The sequence below is a fragment of the Geotrypetes seraphini genome, chromosome 9, assembly GCF_902459505.1.
Source record: "Geotrypetes seraphini chromosome 9, aGeoSer1.1, whole genome shotgun sequence".
NCBI classification, from domain to species: Eukaryota; Metazoa; Chordata; class Amphibia; order Gymnophiona; family Dermophiidae; genus Geotrypetes; species Geotrypetes seraphini.
The window spans coordinates 36189860-36208769 of record NC_047092.1 but is presented as its reverse complement, the minus strand read 5'-3'; the positions used below and the strand labels follow the sequence as shown (position 1 = coordinate 36208769).

The 18910-nt window shown below is 35.8% G+C and overlaps 1 protein-coding gene across 1 annotated transcript in view; it reads right to left on the bottom strand.

Annotated features, from left to right (window-relative positions):
* ABCD2 (ATP binding cassette subfamily D member 2) overlaps nt 1-18910 on the bottom strand; it is a 91803-nt gene that overhangs the window by 28582 nt on the left and 44311 nt on the right. The window contains exons 5-6 of the mRNA XM_033959419.1: nt 15815-15909; nt 11650-11795 (exon numbers count right to left, since the gene is read on the bottom strand). Coding sequence (XP_033815310.1) covers nt 11650-11795; nt 15815-15909 — 241 coding nt within the window. The remainder of the gene's footprint in view (nt 1-11649; nt 11796-15814; nt 15910-18910) is intronic.

Here is an 18910-nt window from a genome sequence, read left to right as displayed (position 1 = left end):
AATGCTGACAGAGACTGTGAGTAATATGGCAGAACTGAAGGAAGAAATCCTGAATATACACAGACAAATGGAAGTAGCTAATAAAAGAACAACAGAGTTAGAAGTTAAAATGGAGAGCTTAGAATGTGAAGGAAAAAGATGCAAAAATGACAGTTTGGAAATAATTCAATTGAAAAGTCAGCTGGAAGATTACGAAAACCGTGGAAGAAGAAAGAATATAAAACTTTTTGGAATACAGGAAAATTTGGAAAGGAAAAATGCAATACAGTTTTTAGAAAATTTAATTCCTAGATTATTGCAGTTGGATTTCAAACAGCCTTTGGAAATAGAACGGGCACACAGGATTCCAATAAAGAGTCTGGAAAATCAAGGGAGACCAAGACCATTAATATTCAAGATGTTAAGATACCAGCAAGCAATAGAAATTTTAAATGCTGCCAAAAAAGATAAAAACTTAAACTATAAAGGATCCAAAATATGGTTTTTACCAGACTTTGCTAAAAATACAGCAAATATTAGGAAGAAATTCCTTGATCTGAGATCTCAATTAAAGGAAAAAGGATATAAGTATGGGTTATATTACCCAGCAAAAATGAGGGTATCTTGTGGGGATAAATCTTTGTATTTTGTTGATCCGTAAAACTAAAGACCTTTCTTTCAAAATCAGAACCTATGTCATTTTAGCACAATGGGTGTTGAAATGAAGGGATAAATACTAAGACTGGATTGGTGGATATTGAACAAAAAATTAAATATAAAGAACTATGGGACTTTAGTTTGTTGGAAAAAGAAGAATATGCAACAAAGAACAGGAAATAAAAATGGACAAGTGAAAAAGAAAATAAAAGAATGTAAAGAAGAAAGAAGAAAGAAGGATAGACTGGAAAGACATTAAAGTGAAGTTATTAGACTGAACTTTTAGGAGACTGAAAGATGGATGGTTGGAGTAAAGAATGAACAAGAAGGATTAAAGGACTGGACAAATTAACACAAAAGGAAAAGTGAAGACTGAATAGAAAAATAAATAGATGTGAAGAAGAAGAAAGCAGGACTGATAGACTAAAAGGATAGTATAAAAAAAAAAATGAATGACAATTGGCAGTCAAAAGTCTTTAAGAGTGGATGGTGGAGATAAGAAATAAATATGAAAGTTCAGTTTATTTAATAAGTCAGAAAAGGAGAAAGTAAAGAATGAAAGGTCAATAAGGAAAAGATTGCAGAATGGACTAATGATAGAAAGGACAAGTTATATGATATTTAAATGCAAGTAAAGGAAAGGAAAATGAATAATATAAAAGAAAGATACATAAGAATTTATTGGTAGCTGAAGGAATGTAAAGATTGATGTTGTTATAATATAGTTTTAAAAAGATTGGATTTAATTTGGAGAAGAGGAAATATAAAAAGGGGGGAAAAAATTATTTTGAAAATGAAATACAAATGTTTAAATACAAATAGAGGATAAAAACTTATAAAATTGAAGTTTGTTTTTTTTTAACAGAAATATATGAAGAGATGGATATTTGTTGTTGGATATTTAAAAGAGGATAGGAGAAGATGGATTAGATAATGTAAGATATAGGAAAATGATACTTTTTATTAAATATATGACTATGATAGAATTTCTTGAATGAAATAAAATGTTGGGGGAACGAATTAGAGATTGGTGAAATGATAAAAATGCATTAATGGAATGTTAGGAAATAAATATGGTTATGTGACTAAAGGTTAAATAATAGATAGAGAAATTAATTACTTTAAAATGGAAAAAAAAAAAAGAAAAAAGGTTTTATGATTAGAAGAGAGATATAATTAGATATATTGTGGAGAGGTAGTGAGTTTGCTCAATAAAGGATAAAGGGGTTATTAATAAATATTGGTTGCCTAGGGGGGAGGGGGGAAGTTGGGATTACTGTCCAATGTGTGTCCTTAAGCAGTCATTATATTGGGGAGGGAGGGGTGGGAAGAAGGTGGGTATTAAAGATATTACTAGGATGATTAAGGAAAAGATTAATAAGGGATTGGGTAATTTGGAGGTAAGAATGTGTGCCATGGGGAGAAGTTTTTTAGATCTTAGTTATGGAAGAAGGGAAGAGGAAGATTATGATAAGGAGTATAAAATATATTATGTCTTTTAAGATATTTTCTATAATGTCAATGGCCTGAATCATGTAATCAAAAGGAAAAAGGTATTATCATTTTTAAAGAAGCAAAACGCGGATATTTATTGTCTGCAGGAGACCCATCTTAATATAAAGGAATCACAGAAACTAACGGGTGGGTGGGTGAAAGAATGTTTTTTTGCTCCAGCAGAGGGTAAAAAAGCAGGAGTAGCAGTTCTTATAAATAAAAAGTGTATGGCCAATTTTAAGATAGTAAATTCGGACCCATATGGAAGATGGCTACATGTTGATATAAGTATGGGAAATAATGCCCTGACGTTGTTCAATATATATGCCCCTAATTTGAATCAATCAGAATTCTTTAAAAAATTGCAGAGTATGTTGTTACCACTGGCTGCTTCTAATTTAGTGGTGGCTGGAGATTTTAATGCTGTAATGGATCCATTAATGGATAAAAAAACAGGTAAAAGTATAAAATCTTTAGGTTTAGATAATTTGGTTCAATCATGTGATTTGAAGGATATATGGCGTATTCTTCATTTTAATGATCAGGAATTTTCATTTTGTTCACAGGTTCATAAATCATTTTCAAGAATAGATTATATTTTTATTTCATCACATAAGGTGCAGCAAGTGATTAAGGCTTCCATTGATCCCATTATCATTTCGGATCATGCGGGAGTATGGATAGATTTACAATTAGATCAATTAGAAAATAGAAGACCTCTTTGGAGATTTGATAATGCATTGCTTGTGGATGAAAAATTTTTGGAAAATTTTAAAACACAAATTAGTGATTTCTTTCAAATTAATTTAGTGGAAGATACATCTATTGAAAATGTATGGGACGCTTTTAAAGCGACTATGAGAGGTCATATTATATCATATTCGGCTTTTGTTAGGAAACAGATTAAAAAACAGTATATAGAGTTAGAAAAAGAAATTAAAATACTAGAAACTAAATTGGTAAGCAAATGGGAACATGATGTATTATAAGTTCTTTTGAAAGCAAAAGGTAAATATAACGAATTAGCTTCAAAAATTATAAGAAGAGACTTGTTTTCCAAACAGACAATGTATTATGGAAATTCTAATAAGGCGGGAAGATTATTGGCAAATTATCTTAAAGCAAAAAAAAGAAGAACTAACATTAATGGGATAAAAGATGATAATGGTATAATAACCAATCAAACGGATATAATTTTAAAGCAATTTCTAAAATTTTATAAGGACCTGTATTCTTCCGAGCCTTATTTGGAGAGGCAAAAAGATGGTAAAAATTTTTTAGATTTAATTATTGGACCTAAGGTTCCTGATCATATAAAACGGAGTTTAGATGAACCTATATCATTAAAAGAATTAGAAACAGCGTTGAGATCTCTTAGTTGGATCCGCTCCAGGTGGTGATGGTTATACAGTAGAATTTTATAAAACATTTCAAAATGTCCTTTCCCCATATTTACTAAATTTATATCAGACACAACTTATAAAAGGTGATATTAAAGGTACTATGGCTGAATCAATAGTAATTGTTTTGCCTAAGCCAAATAAAGATCCTACTTTGGTTTCAGACTACAGGCCTATATCTTTAATAAATGTGGATAATAAACTTTTGGCGAAAATTTTGGCTTTGAGATTAGCCAAAGCTCTCCCACATATTATAGACACGCATCAGACGGGTTTCGTTGCTAAAAGACATTCCTCTAATAACTCTAGATTATTGTTTCATATGTTAAATTTATCAAAAAAAATGGATGAACCGGCTTTTACAGTTTCCTTGGATGCAGAAAAAGCGTTTGATAGGGTAGAATGGAATTTTATGTATCAGGCTTTAGAATGGTTTGGTATAGGTTCTGGATTTATACAAATAGTAAAAACATTGTATAGCTTCCCGATTGCAAGATTAAATATTAATAATATGATATCTGATGGTTTTCAATTGCAGAGGGGAGTTAGACAAGGTTGTCCTTTATCTCCTTTGTTATTTGATGTTGTATTAGAACCCTTATTGTTAGCAATACAGCAAGCAAGGGGGATACAGGGTATTCCATATTCTGATATGGAATATAAAATTTCGGCTTATGCGGATGATATTTTACTTTATTTGAGGAATCCAGAGTCTACCTTATCTTGTCTATTGGAATTAATTGATATGTTTGGCAAATTTTCAGGTTATAAAATTAATTGGAGTAAGTCTGAACTTATACCTTTAAATGTTCATTGGGTAAAAGGATTATTTGTCGCTTTTCCGTTCATATGGAAAGAAGAAGGATTTAAATATCTTGGCATTCAAGTTAAAAATACAATTGAAGATACAGTAAAAGAAAATGAAAAATTTGTATTGAAAAGAGTTACAGAGTTATGTGAGCAATGGAATCCGTTACATCTTTCTTGGTGGGGGAGAGTTCAAACTATTAAAATGAGTATGATACCTATTTATTTTCAGGGGTCCTTTTATAAAAAGCTTAATAGCATTTTAACGAAATTTCTTTGGCTTGATAAAACGCATAGAATAGCTTTGGTATCTTTGCAAAAATCAATTAAGGAGGGAGGGGTAAATTTTCCAAATTTTTATAGGTACCATCAAGCCTATATTTTACGTCAGGGTATGTATTGGATCCTCCCAGAACTGATAGATAATGCACCGGATTGGTTATATTTGGAATGGCGCCTTATGTTTCCCCTAAATTTAGTTCATCTTCCAAGTATCAACATGCCTAGAAGATACAGAGAAAATAGGATATTAATGGATACTTGGAAAACGTTGAGATTTATTAGTAAATTAACACCTGTCCCAATAAACAAGTCAACTAATCAGTCTTTATGGATAAACTCCAAGATTAAAATTGGCGGAGCTCAAATCCTTTGGAAGGAATGGATTATTGCAGGCATTAGATCTCTGAATGATGTTATTTCGGAAGGTAAACTGCTGGAATTTTCACAATTGCAACATAGATTTGGTCTTAGTAAAAAACAAAGTTTTAAATGGTTGCAATTGAAGCAGGCCATTCAGGTTGGGTTCCCTGAATGGAAAACATTGAATAATCAATATAGTTTAGAGTTCTTATGCTTCCAAGCAGACTTCCTAGGGCATCAAGCCGCATTGTGGTATAAATTAATATCTGGATATTTTAATAAAAAACCAAAAAATGGTCTAAGAGACATTTGGAGCATTGAGATTAAGCATCAAATTACTGCATCTCAATGGCCACTAATTTGGTCTTGGAGAATGAGATGTACAGTGTCAGCATCTATGAGACAAACTTGGTTCTTTTTATTACATAGAGCTTTTTGGACCCCTACACGTTTGCAAAAATTAGATAGTTCTAAGTCCAATAAATGCTGGCACTGTAATCTGGAACCTGGGACGTTGAATCATTTACTATATCATTGTCCCTACATTAAGTTTTTGGAATGCAATTTGGCCACAAATTAATAAATTGATGGAAAATCATGTAGCAATATCATATGATACAGTGTTATTTGGAATGATGATGAGAAAAAAAAGTCAAATTTCACCAGAAAATAACAAGCTTTTACTAGTCATGACAGGGGTTGCCATTCAGCATATAACCAATAACTGGAAGAATCATAGTAACCTTAATTATACATTTTGGTGGAATACAATTTGTCATATATTCAAAATGGAAAGAGTAATAGCAATACAAAGAGGGACATATCCTAAATTTATAAAAATATGGGGGCCATTGACAAAGTATTGTACTGAATGAATAATAGGATTTATCTTCTTCTTTTCTTCTTTTTCTTGTCTTCTTTATGGCACACATGGAGAGGGGTAGTGAAAATAATTTTACATAACATGTTATAATATGGTATACAATAAGTATAAGGTGATTGGAAAGTACTTGAAGGGTGGGGGGTGGGAGAGGGGATAAAAAAAATTTGTTCAGAATATTATGTAATAGATATAAAAGTGATATTGTGTATTCATTAGTTGTAACTCAATATTTTGTACACTTCATGTAAAATATGAAAATGAATAAAGAATTATAAAAAAAAAAAAAAAAGGTCTAGCTCCAAACGTCCAAATTGTGCCCTGGATGTTTTGTAAAATGTTCCATCATCACTACAAAATGTTCAAGTGCTAAGCATACCCAAATCCTGCCCATAACATGCCCCCTTGAGATTTAAATGTACTAGACAAAAAGCCTAGTAAAATATCTAGAAAGTTGGTTTCAAAGATGGCGACTTGGACGTTTTGGAGAGAGAAATGTCCAAGTGCCACTTTATGCCATTTTTTGGATGTTTTTCTGTTTTGAAAATGAGCCCCATAGTCAAGGTGTGTTCTCTGCCACATTGGGTTGAATTGAAATGCTGAATCTATGGGAAAATAGAGGTTAGGTTCCAGTAGTACATGTTCCACCTCAAAACTGCGGAAAGTGAACAGTGGATCTTATTGGGAAAATAGGGGGAGGGGAGTATTTTATTTATTCAGTTTTCTATACTGTTCTCCAAGGGGAACTCAGAATGGTTTTTAAATGGGTAGTTAGAGATGATATACAGCAGCATTTCCTGGTTAAGTGCTACAGAATATCAATGGCTGACCCACTTAGTGCAGTTTAACCAGGCAGGAACCTCTCCTGCCTAGTTAAACACATTTTAATATTCGGTCCATCATTTTTATGTCTAAATGTGTAGTTTCGAATGGTAAATTATACAATAGATTTTATGTTCCAGCTGTGTAATGCATGTGTATTTCCAAAAGAACACGTGTTTAATTTAGAAAGCAGATAAAAATATTTGACCTTTTTGCTTGGTTAAAAAGTAAACTAATGTAGTTCCTTGGTAATTGTGCAATGGCTGCTTTTACTTTCAAAACTGTGAATTACAGTTCTCTTGAGGGAAATATTAGAATGTATAAACATTTCATGGTATTCTGGAAATTAATTAGAACAGACATTAGAAGTGCTCTTTAATAAGTAACAGAAGCTAAAGAAAATAGACATTTAGCAGGGAAGTGCAGCCATGGGTTCCTCCTCCAGACTTATCAGAGGAACTGTCCATATACTGAGTATTCTAAGTATGCCCATCCCCTTTATCTGTGAGCCAGTGAACACACCAAAGTGAAATTACAGGATCCAGGATAACAGTAAGAGAGCTGTACATGGAAGATTAACCACTGGCAAATATAACCATACAAAACAGTTTCAATATTATTCTAACCCCTAATATAGTAAGCTAGAAATCCATAATAATAAAAGGCTAAGCGCGCATGCGCTGTCGAAAATCCGTGAGTCCTGGTGGCGTGAGCTGTGCTTCTGTGCCAGTGCTCACAGCGCCTGCGCTAGCGTGTGTGCCAGCGACTCCTCCCTCCCATTGCTGGTCCTCTTCAAAGAGGCCTGCTGAGGTTCGCCAGCCACTGTAGCGATCCTTGCAGGCCGCTCTAGCAAATCCAGGGAGGCAAAGGCGGGACGGAGGCTGCAATCGGCAGCAGCTGCTACTACTCCTCCAGCCGCCTAGCTCCTCTCCGCCGGCCCCGGCTGGCAGCCCCCTCTGCCCAGTCCTCTCTGCTCCGGTGGCCCGCGCAGGAGAAGGAGCGGATGAAGCAGGGAGACTGTGCAAAGGGAAACAAGGGGGTTGACGGGACGGGAAGGGGAAAGGGAGGGGGAGGAAGCCGAGGAATCTCTAGCACCCGTTAATGTAACGGGCTTAAAGACTAGTAATATATATAACATTATATTTACTGGTAGACTTTAAATCACATTACAACCCTTGAGAAAATATATTATTTACTCTAATGACTGGGCCCAGTAAACATATCTAGCCCCAAGTCTCCTGAAAGCAACTGCAATTTTTTTTTAAAAAACCAAAAACATACAGAGGTCGATATTTAGTGCTATTTAGCTGTCTGGGAACGGCTTCTGGCCAGCTAAATAGCATGTAGCCAGTTCAGGTTTGAGAACAGCAATCAGATGCCAAATAGCTGGGTGATCACAACAAACTAGGGAATGAAAGCAGCGATGCCATGCCCCAACTGAATTATATGATCTAGGTCAGGGGTAAGCAATTCCGGTCCCCGAGAGCCGGAGCCAGGTCAGGTTTTCAGGATTTCCCCAATAAATATGCAATGAAAGCAATGCATGCACATAGATCTCATGCATATTCATTGGGGAAATCCTGAAAACCCGACTGGAGTCGGCCCTCAAAGAGGGACTTTGGGGATCCCTGGTGTAATATATAATCATGCGCTTGCTGGAAAAAAAAAAGGAAAAGAACGGACATATAAAATCAGAGAGACCAAGAACTGAGCTAAGCCAAGAGTTTTTGGGCTCTTATACATCTTTCTCTGATGGGTGTTACTTTGCAATCTAAAATGTTGTTCATCTAGTAACTCTGAATGCTCAAGCATTCAGTGCTCATAAATGTACCATACAGAGCAAGAACTGTACCATCTAGCATCTTAGTTCCAGAGAAGGGCTGTGTACATTCCCCTTCATTGCTGAGAAAGCATTTTCCCCAAAAGACAGACCGAGTGGTGCCTCTACTTCACAGGGTCTATCTACATGACCTTGTCCAGTTTGCTATGATGGATCCAAGCCAGCTGTGTAACATCAGCCTGGAGCCCAAGATGGAACAGACATTAGTTTCCTTCCTACAATTCAGAATTAGATAGAAAGCATTACTAAGTCCTTTGTGTGATTCAGGATCTTTGCATGTGGTTTTTTAGGCATTTGTTATTAGTCTGTAAGAGAATGCTAAGATTGTATCGGGAATAATTATTAGTTGTATTGCTATCACTACTTCACTGTTCCGACAAGTCCTGAGATAGGTTTTGTTGCAAAGGTTTGCAATACTAATATACATGTACATATATATTTATATCACCAATAAATTGTAATTTACAGAATGTGGTCCTCTGACCATTATTGACAGTGTTACAAACAGTCTTAGGGCTAGATGCACTAAAGATACCGACTCAATAGCTGTTGGCCGATTCTCTGGCCGATTCTCCAGCAGCAATTGATGCACTATCAAGTATGAATGCAAATGATTTGCTGGTTCATCAGGGATGGAAGACTGTTATTGGCAGGGAGGTGCTTTTTTTCTTTTTCTGGGACAGATATTTTGCACGTGTAACATAAGCACACTATCTGTGCCATTGAAAAAAAATAAAAATAAAAAAAACCCCAGGCAGATACCAGTCGGTTTGTATGATCGCTAAAATCCCATTGTTTTGGAACGTCCAAGCGATGTTAGTGCATCAATCGCTTGACTATTTTGCATGGGGTTTTAGCTAATTTGTATGGCCAGTTCGGAAAATGGGCAATCAAGGGGAAAAACATGTGGTGGGCCATTCTGTGCATCAGGTCGGTAAAAGTGATCATTGCTAAAGCTGTGAAAATAGGTTTAGCGACAATCGCTGACTTTAGTGCATCCCCCACTTAGGGACAATTGGGTGCAAATCATCCTCTAGACCAGTGGTTCCCAACCCTGTCCTGGAGGAACACCAGGCCAATTGGGTTTTCAGGCTAGCCCTAATGAATATGCATGAAGCAAATTTGCATGCCTATCACTTCCATCATATGCAAATCTCTCTCATGCATATTCATTAGGGCTAGCCTGAAAACCCGATTGGCCTGGTGTTCCTCCAGGACAGGGTTGGGAATCACTGCTCTAGACAAGTGAGATAGTCTGTAACCAATAAAGAGGGTAATTATCTGACCTAAATGCACCTACAAGTCAAATTTCCAAGTTTATTTCATCTTTGGTACATGAGAAATGGAAGGAAAGAAGGGAACTAAAATATCAATAGAAAAAAGGAAGCAGAGAGAATAGTGTGCAGATTAAACAGCGACAGACCCCACTCTCCTTGGTCCCAAGGGGACAGCAAGACACAGGGTTTAAGGGATAAGGTAAACACAACATTGTAATGCTAACTACAATCAAAAGCATCTTGAAACAGAAACATCTTTAGGCCATTTTTAAATTCCTATATTGAGTGCTCTCCCCGAAAAGAAGGAAGAGCATTCCAAAGGTAAAGTAGGGGAACCAATAGCTAGGATAGTAGGCTTTTTTGAAATTTCCACTCTACTGTGTTTTCTTGCATATTTTTTATTTTCGATGATTTTCATTTTCTTTATGATTCAGTTTTCATTGGTTTTGGCAGCTCAATAGTATCATGTAGTGGTTGACCATGCTTCAAGCTGTGTGCATATGCTGAAATCTACCTGGCAACTAGAAAGACTACGAATACCAGCTATAAGACAGGAAGCAGGATTATTTTAAAAAACATTTTATTTAAAACATTTTTAATCCGCTTTTATCCAAGGCGGCTCACAATATTACATACATATTTCAAGACTTGCACAACATAAAGATCCTCTACATCAGCGATCTCAAACACGCGGCCCATGGGCCGCATGTGGCCCCCCAGGGACTATTTTGCAGCCCGCGATCTGTCCTCGCCTAAAGCAGGGGTCCCCAAACTGCTTCCCTTCCCACTGCCTTCCCCCAAGCCACCGCAATTGGGGAACAGGCCAGCGCCCGAGGTCTTGGATCTCCCTGCATATCTTCCCCAGCTCGGAGCCGACCAATTCTCACCATTCGACGTCAATTCTAACGTCGGGGAGGAAGTTCCAGGCCAGCCAATCGCAGTTAAAGGAAAGATTTATAAACTATAAAGAGTTTTACCCCATGCAAAAGTTGTCATTTCTTTAATAAGACATTAACTATTTTTTCTGCGGCCCTCCAAGTACTTACAAATCCAAAATGTGGCCCCACTAAGGGTTTGAGTTTGAGACCACTGCTCTACATCAACAAAAACCATAAGATTAAACCATCTCAACCCATAAATTACATCGTAACCGCTCATCTACTACCTTACTTCAATCAAGCAGCACAAATCTAATAACCTGCAAAAAAGATGATATTCAGAAAGTAAAAAATTAACCCAACAAGCAGAACATTAGTCCAGAAAAGCTTGAACAAACAAATGGGACTTGAACAACTTTCTAAATTGCAATATATTTCTACAAAACCGTAAAGTACCAGACAATGCATTCCACATACTGTACCTTTACAGGAAGGATATGCCGCATAAAGTCTACATGAAATATTTTACATTTTTAATGAAAATGTTCTGCAGTTTTCTGGTGAGCCTATTCATGACCAATTTTGTATTTCAAAACATTTAACATTGATATAATCACTCGATAGAATGGAATGGACAAGCTCAAGAATGCATTCATTTTCCAGAATTATGTTATTGCATATACAGGCTCTAACCTGGAAACAGTTGGCTTAAAGGAAAGGTGGTAACCAAAAGAAAGCTGCTTTCCACTTTTCAAGATCACTGAGAAATTAAAAGAGACCACTGATATTATTGGCCAAATGCAACACCTTGCAAAATGGTCAGTGTTTTGTTTTGTCTATTTGGGGAGGGAGGGGGAGGCGATTGTTTCTTTGTTTTCTTTCAAAGTCCATTTTCTGAGTGGCAAATAACTTATATTCTAGAATTATAAGGATGTTAAAGAACATCATTATTATGACAGAAATGTTTACCTACCTTTGTGGAATATAAAACATGTGCTGGGGAGGGGGTTTGTAGAGGACCCCTTTATACACGGGCCACAGACCGCTTAAAATTCTGAACAAAGAACTTTTTCCACAGCCATTGGGACCAGTGATCAGAAGATGCATTCCTTCCTCCACCTAAAATAATAATAATTTCTTAAGACATTGAAATTTCTTAAGTGTTGAAGTCCCTTAGAGTTGGATCCGCTCCAGGTGGTGATGGTTTCACAGTAGAGTTTTATAAATCATTTCAAATTACCCTATTACCTCATCTATTAAATTTATATCAGGCTCAACTGACTAAAGGTTACGTTACAGGTACTATGGCAGAATCTTTAACTATAGTTTTGCCGAAGCCAAATAAAGATCCCACATTGGTTTCAAATTACACGCCTATTTCTTTAATAAATGTAGATGGAAAACTTTTAGCTAAGACATTGGCTTTACGCTTGGCTAAGGCTCTCCCTTTTATTATTAGTATGCACCAAACAGGGTTTGTTGCTCAGAGACAATCTTCTAAAAACACCAGATTGGCTTTTCATATGTTAAATTTAACAAAAGCCACGAAAGACCCGGCCTTTTCTGTATCCTTGGATGCAGAGAAGGCCTTTGATTGGGTAGAATGGACCTTCATGTATCAAGCAATGGATTGGTTTGATATAGCTTCAGGATTTATACAAATGATCCAAATTTTGTATATCTCCCATGCAACTAGATTGTATATTAATAATTTCTCGGAGCGTTTCAGTTTGCAGAGGGGAGTTAGACAAGGTCTCCTTTGCTTTTTGATATTGTATTAGAACCCTTGTTATTAGCTATTCAGCAAATGAAAGAGATACAAGGTATTCCTTATTCATAACGGGAATACAAGGTCTCTGCTTATGCAGATGATATACTGCTTCGTTTGAGAAATCCTGTAACAACCATTCCATGCTTACATGAATTAATAGAGAAATTTGGAAAATTTTCAGGATATAAGATAAATTGGAGTAAATAAGAAGTTCTTCCACTAAATGTATATTGTACAAAAGGTCTGTTTGATTCATTCCCCTTTCTTTGGAAGGAGGATGGAATAAAATATTTAGGTATTTGGATAAATAATACACTGGAAGAAACAATGAAAGTGAATGAAAATTTTTTATTACAGAAGGTATCAGAAATGTTGTGAGCAATGGAATCCTTTACATTTTTCTTTGTGGGGGACAGTTCAAACTATTAAAATGATGATATTGCCTGTGGTTTGTTATCAAATGGGTATGATACCAGTTTTTTTTCAGGGGTCCTTTTATAAAAAATTAAATTGTATTCTTACAAAATTTATTTGGCTGGGTAAAAAGGCTAGAATTGCTATAGTATCTTTACAAGAGATGTTTACAGGGCTTTTATGATGTAATATTGTGTTCTTGATGTTAGATGGAAAAATGAATAAAGAATTTGAAAAAAACCCACAAAAACCCAATTATAGAGGGAGGGATAAATTTCCCCAATTTTTATAGGTATCATCAAGCCTTCAGGGAATTTTAAAAAATTTCAAGATGTGTGTGGGCCATTAACAAATTATTGCAATGAATAGATTTCAATTTTCCCTTAATAGTATAAGTTCAAGATAGGAGGAGGGGGGATAATCTATGTGCTTTTATTAATGATAGGAAAGATATGAAAGTATTTATTAAATGATAACTGTTCAATACATAATATGAAAGGGGAGGGAGGGAGATAAACTTTATAATTTGATTTATTGCTGAATATTAAGTGTTTTATCTAAGTTTTTTTATTTATTTATAAATTTAATAATTAACAATATCAAATGATACCAAGGAAAAAAAGGTTTCTTACACAAAGTTTTAACAATACTTATACAGAACAAAAAATCCTTTTCAAGCTCACAATAATGGGGAGACATGCTACTTTTCAATTTAACATAATAAAGGAAAACTAAGAAATTGGTTCTTGATTCATATGAATCAACCATTCCCTACTATTTGGGACTCTAATATCCTACCATTTTTCAGTAATGAATCATTTAAAGGCAAAAGAAAAAGAACTCATTTCCGTTCTCGAGCTATTAGAAATTGTTGCAATTGAATAGGATTCCAAAATATATATTCAATGTCTTGTACTTTAACAAGACATTTACATGGAAATTTTAGGTAAAAAGATGCCTCAAGAGCTAAGACTCTTGTTCTTAATTTCAGAAATTCTTTCCTTCTTAGTTGCGTTGCTCTTGAGACATCAGGAAAAATTCTAATCAAATCTCCACAAAATTTAGTCAACCTATTTTTAAAGTAAAGTTTCATTATTAGCATTTTATCTATCTCACTCATGCATGTTATTACCATAGTGGACCTACTCTGGATCACATCTTGAGTATCTTCCAAAAATTGTGTCAGATTTATTTTGTCTGTTACCAGGTGGTCCACATCCTGGTCGGATTGTATTTTCTTTTGCGGAATATAATAACAATTATTTATTGGGAAATTTTCCGCATTGGTTAATCCCAGTATTTCTTTAAAAAATTTCCTTAACAATATTTCAGAAGATAACAAATGAGTCACTGGGAAATTAACCAAGCGGGATTCCTCGCTCTATGCATATTTTCTAACATTTCCATTTTAGAGTGTAACATCGTAGAATCCTTAACAGCAGATACTGAGACAGCTTGCAGTGTATTACTTTGAGTTTCAACCACACTTAATCTTTTATCCAGACAACTTAAGTTAGAATCCACATTCTCAAACTTTTGAGACACAGAATGTGAATAATCCAATGTTTGTTTCACTGATTCTCTGAGAAATCCTTCAACTCTAGAGATACCTAACCACAAATCTTTAAGGGTAATATCTTGTTTTTCCACTGCTTGTGGTTGATCCTCTACTACACCTGAAAATTCAAGTGGTTTAGGTATTTCAGTAAAAGCTAATTTACTTGTCTGAGTAGACGATACCACTAATCCAGTAGAAATAGCGGGAGTAATATTCCCGCTACCACCAGATACTGGATGAAGGGGGGGATGTCCTTTTGAGGGAGCTCAACGATGCTCCTGATGTGGGAGAGTTCATATCAAGTAAAGGTTGTGATGGAATTTCTGTAGGAAATGTCAAATGTCTGTCCATAGGACCAGAAACAGCAGGTGTTGAGCTCTTAGGTTTAATGTTTCTTTTACCCATAATAACAGATTAAAGTTATACAACCTGAACTCCCGCTCCCCGGCTCCACGTTGCTCCAAGGGGCTCCCAAGCACCGCAGCAGCAGACTCCAATTTAAAGTAAATCACACCCAGGAAAGACGGACCCGATGACGTCAAGGGTCTGTCTTCCACAGTGCCTGCCCGATTCCAGCTTCGGGCCCTGCCACTGCTGCGGGTAACACGGGGCAGCGTCAAAGGTCTCCTCCGGCGTCCCAATCACAAAGGTAAACAGCTCCCAAACACTCCGCAGCTGCAGACTCCAATTTAAAGTAAATCACAGCCAGGAAAGACGGACCCGATGACGTCAAGGGTCCGTCTTCCACGGTGCCTGCCCTATTCCAGCTCCGGGCCCTGCTGCTGCTGCGGGTAACACGGGGCAGCGTCAAAGGTCTCCTCCGGCGTCCCAATCACAAAGGTAAACAGCTCCCCGTTTTATCTAAGTTTAAATGATTGTATTTGTTTATTGTAAGTTTGAAAAATGAATAAAGAATTTATTAAAAAAAAAGACATTTTAATGAAATTTAATTTTATCTTTTAATGACATTTGATATACCGCCAAAAGGCATCAAAGCAGTTAATTAAATCATTTCTTATGATATTAATCAAACTTTTAATGGAAAATGGCATCTATTCATTGCAATAAGTTGTTAATGGCCCCCAGATCTTTTTAAAATTATTATCATTTCCTTTTTGTATGGTAATTATTCTTTCCATTTTGTAAATGCGGCACAATGAGTTCCACCAGTTAAGTCTACTATAATTCCTCCAATTCCTGGCGACTCCTGTAATAACTTTCGTCAGTTTGCTAAACACATCTGCACTACCACTGAAACCTTATTCTGCATTAGTTGACTATCGCCCTGTGCCTCTTATGCCATATGCACTAACATGTATTTCAGGCAAAATACATACTTTTTTTCTCTGTTTTCCAATATAACAACAATTAGAAGATTCTCACATATCACCTTACTTTGATGTTTAGGCTGGAAACCACCACATCTCCATTTGGGGTAATAATAGGAACATTTTCACATATGATCCCATGATCAACGTCAATAACTTTTCCTGTAAGATGAGAAAAGAAGTCATCAACTTGCTCACCTTTAAAGCGACTATAGAAAACTTGAGATTACCACAAGTTAGCGTTAGCTAACTGGTCTACTGTAAGCTACAAAAATCAGAAAAACAAAGGGGTCCTTTTACTAAAGTACGCTATCAAGTTTACCTCCTCCCCCCTTTTACTAAAGCACGATATAAATTATTAGCGCAGGGAGCCGCGCTGCTCCCAATGCTCATAGGAGCTCTATGAGCGTCTGGAGCAGCGCGTAGCATTCAGTGCATCCTGCACTACCGTGTTTCCACAAAAATAAGACAGTGTCTTATATTCATTTTGGGTCCAAAATACGCACTAGGGCTTATTTTCGGGGGGATGTCTTATTTTTTTCATGTATAATAATCATCTCTCCCTTCCTCTCCTCCACCCCATTTCTTCCTCTTTCCTTTCTCCCCCACCCCAATGTGCAACATCTTTCCTCCCCTCTCACCCATCCCTTTGTGCAGCAGAACACCACTGACCCTTCCACCATGAGACTGACATACCTCCATTCTGAAACCTCCTAAAGCAGCAGGGGGGGGGGGTTTGCTGAATCGATGAGTCCAATTTTTTTTCAGCAAATCAGGCAGCACTAGTGTCAGGGATGGAGTCAGGGATATTCGGGGGGAGGGGCTTTGGTGGTTGATCTTAACTAGGGCTTATTTTCAGGATATGGCTTATTTCCTGGGAAACAGGGTAATATCCACTATCGCGCTTTATGCATGTTGATGATTAGCATGTGCTAAAAGATTAAAAAATCCATAGGGCTAGATTCCATAAACGGCACCTAAAAGATGAGTGCTCAGTGCTATTCTATAAACAGCACTCAAAGTTAGGCTCCATGAATATTTATAAAAATAGCGCTAGGTGACAGGAATCACACCCAACTTTAAGCACAGGTTTCAAGTTTATTTAAGATATTTGATATAATCGCAATATCCAAATCCAATGCGATTTACAAAGATTAAAAATATGAAAAATAAAAAATCCAACAAACAGGACATTAAAAACAATTATGATATATTTAATCTTATTGTTTTGATGTTTGTACACTTGATGTAAGATTGAAAATGAATAAAGATTTATAAAAATAAATAAATAAATAAATAATGACATAAAAATGCAATTGAGAAGGATGGGGTTAAAGAAAATAGGATTAAATACAATTCCAAAATAAATGAAAAAGTATGGGTAAGGAAACAAAAGGTTAGGAAACGTTACCCACTTAATTTCTGCTTAACAGTGTTCCTTGTCCAGATAAATTCCAGAATGAGGTCATATGATTTTAAATGGGTCAGTTAAAGGCGTCCTTAAACAGCCAACTTTTTAGTAGGCCTTTGAACTTATTAAGTAATTTTTCTTCTCTTATGTTGAAAGGAAGCAAGTTCCAAATTTGAGGAGCTGTAACAGAAAAGATCATATCCCTCCTTGAATAAATAATTTTTAATGAGGGAATTACTAACAGAGATTTTTCTTCTGATCTTAGAGATTTTACAGGGGTGTATGGTATTAGAAATCTTTCTAAAAATGATGGGGCTTTATTTACTAATATTTTATGTGTGAGCAAAGCTATTTTGTAAGTAATTCTATGGTTTACCGGTAACCAGTGATTTTCCTTTAACAGTGGAGTTACATGATCTAATTTTTTTCTTTTCATGATAATTTTTATTGCGGTGTTTTGAAGAATTTGTTGTGTACGTATTTCTTTTAAGGTAGTCCCTTTGTATAGGGCGTTGCAATAGTCAATTTTAGAATGACTAGGGAATGTATTAAGATGTTTAATGATGATTTATCGAGAACAGCTACTACATCGACTGAAACATGGTGCAAATCCTTGCGCCTTATTCTATAAATGTGTGTGTAAATTGGAGAAAAGCCCATGATTCGCCAATCACCCTTCTATGGTCATGCCCCCTAAAAATATGCATGTAATTTTTTAATTGGCTCTCATTGGCTTCAATAATTGCTTGCTCAGATCCCAACTATTGGCACGAATTGGCTCACTTTATATGGAAATTTGGGATCCGTATATTCAAAATCTTTCATCCAGAGCAAGAAGTTTAATTCTCAATGATTTACGTTGAAATTAAGGTTGTTTAAATTACACTCCAGTTCTTTGTTTGTCTTAATTTTTTGTCAACTTTCATCCGGGGAGGGGGAGTTGATTATGGCTTAGGAGGGTGGAATTGGGGGAATGAATAGGGGGGATTATGGTTTATTATATCAAATGTTTGAAGGAATTGTAGAATTTTATATAATATCTGGATTAGAATTTTAACATTTATAAATTATTATTTGTAATTATTATCTTTCTGTATAATTTATATGTGTATTTTTATTTTATTCCTTTAATAAAATGATTGAATGTAAATTGTTTGAGGGGGAAGGGTAGGGGGTAAGGGTCAGAATTAAGGGGGGATGAAGAAAGGAATGGATTAGGTCATTTGGAAATATATTTTGGAGGAATGATTGAAATATGTATGGACTCATTTTATTGTGAATCTAATTGTTCTGAATATCTTTCTGTATTATATTATTGTATACTTGTTTGATTCCTTCAATAAAATGTTATAAATTAAATTGTGTGCACAAATTGGGAGCACAACCAAGTTTGCAAGTGCAATTTTTAGCACTTTTCCTTCTCTTTTCTAGCCAAAGTCCACGATTATATGTTACACTTTCCATCATGATTAGAACTGGACTCTGATTGGTTGAGCTGGGCACATTATGCTTTGCTTGCACCAGGTGTGCACATGAACAGTAGATGGCTAACGAGGACCACTGAGCTGGCCAGATGGCACTTGCTATCAGATTGACACAAAATGACTTACTAACGAGGTTGCTAACACTAATTGTTAGCACATGCTTAATCAGTTAGCATACCTTAATATAAGTACCTCTAAGTCAGGGGTAGGGAACTCTGGTCCTGGAGAGCCGTATTCCAGTCGGGTTTTCAGGATTTCCTCAATGAAT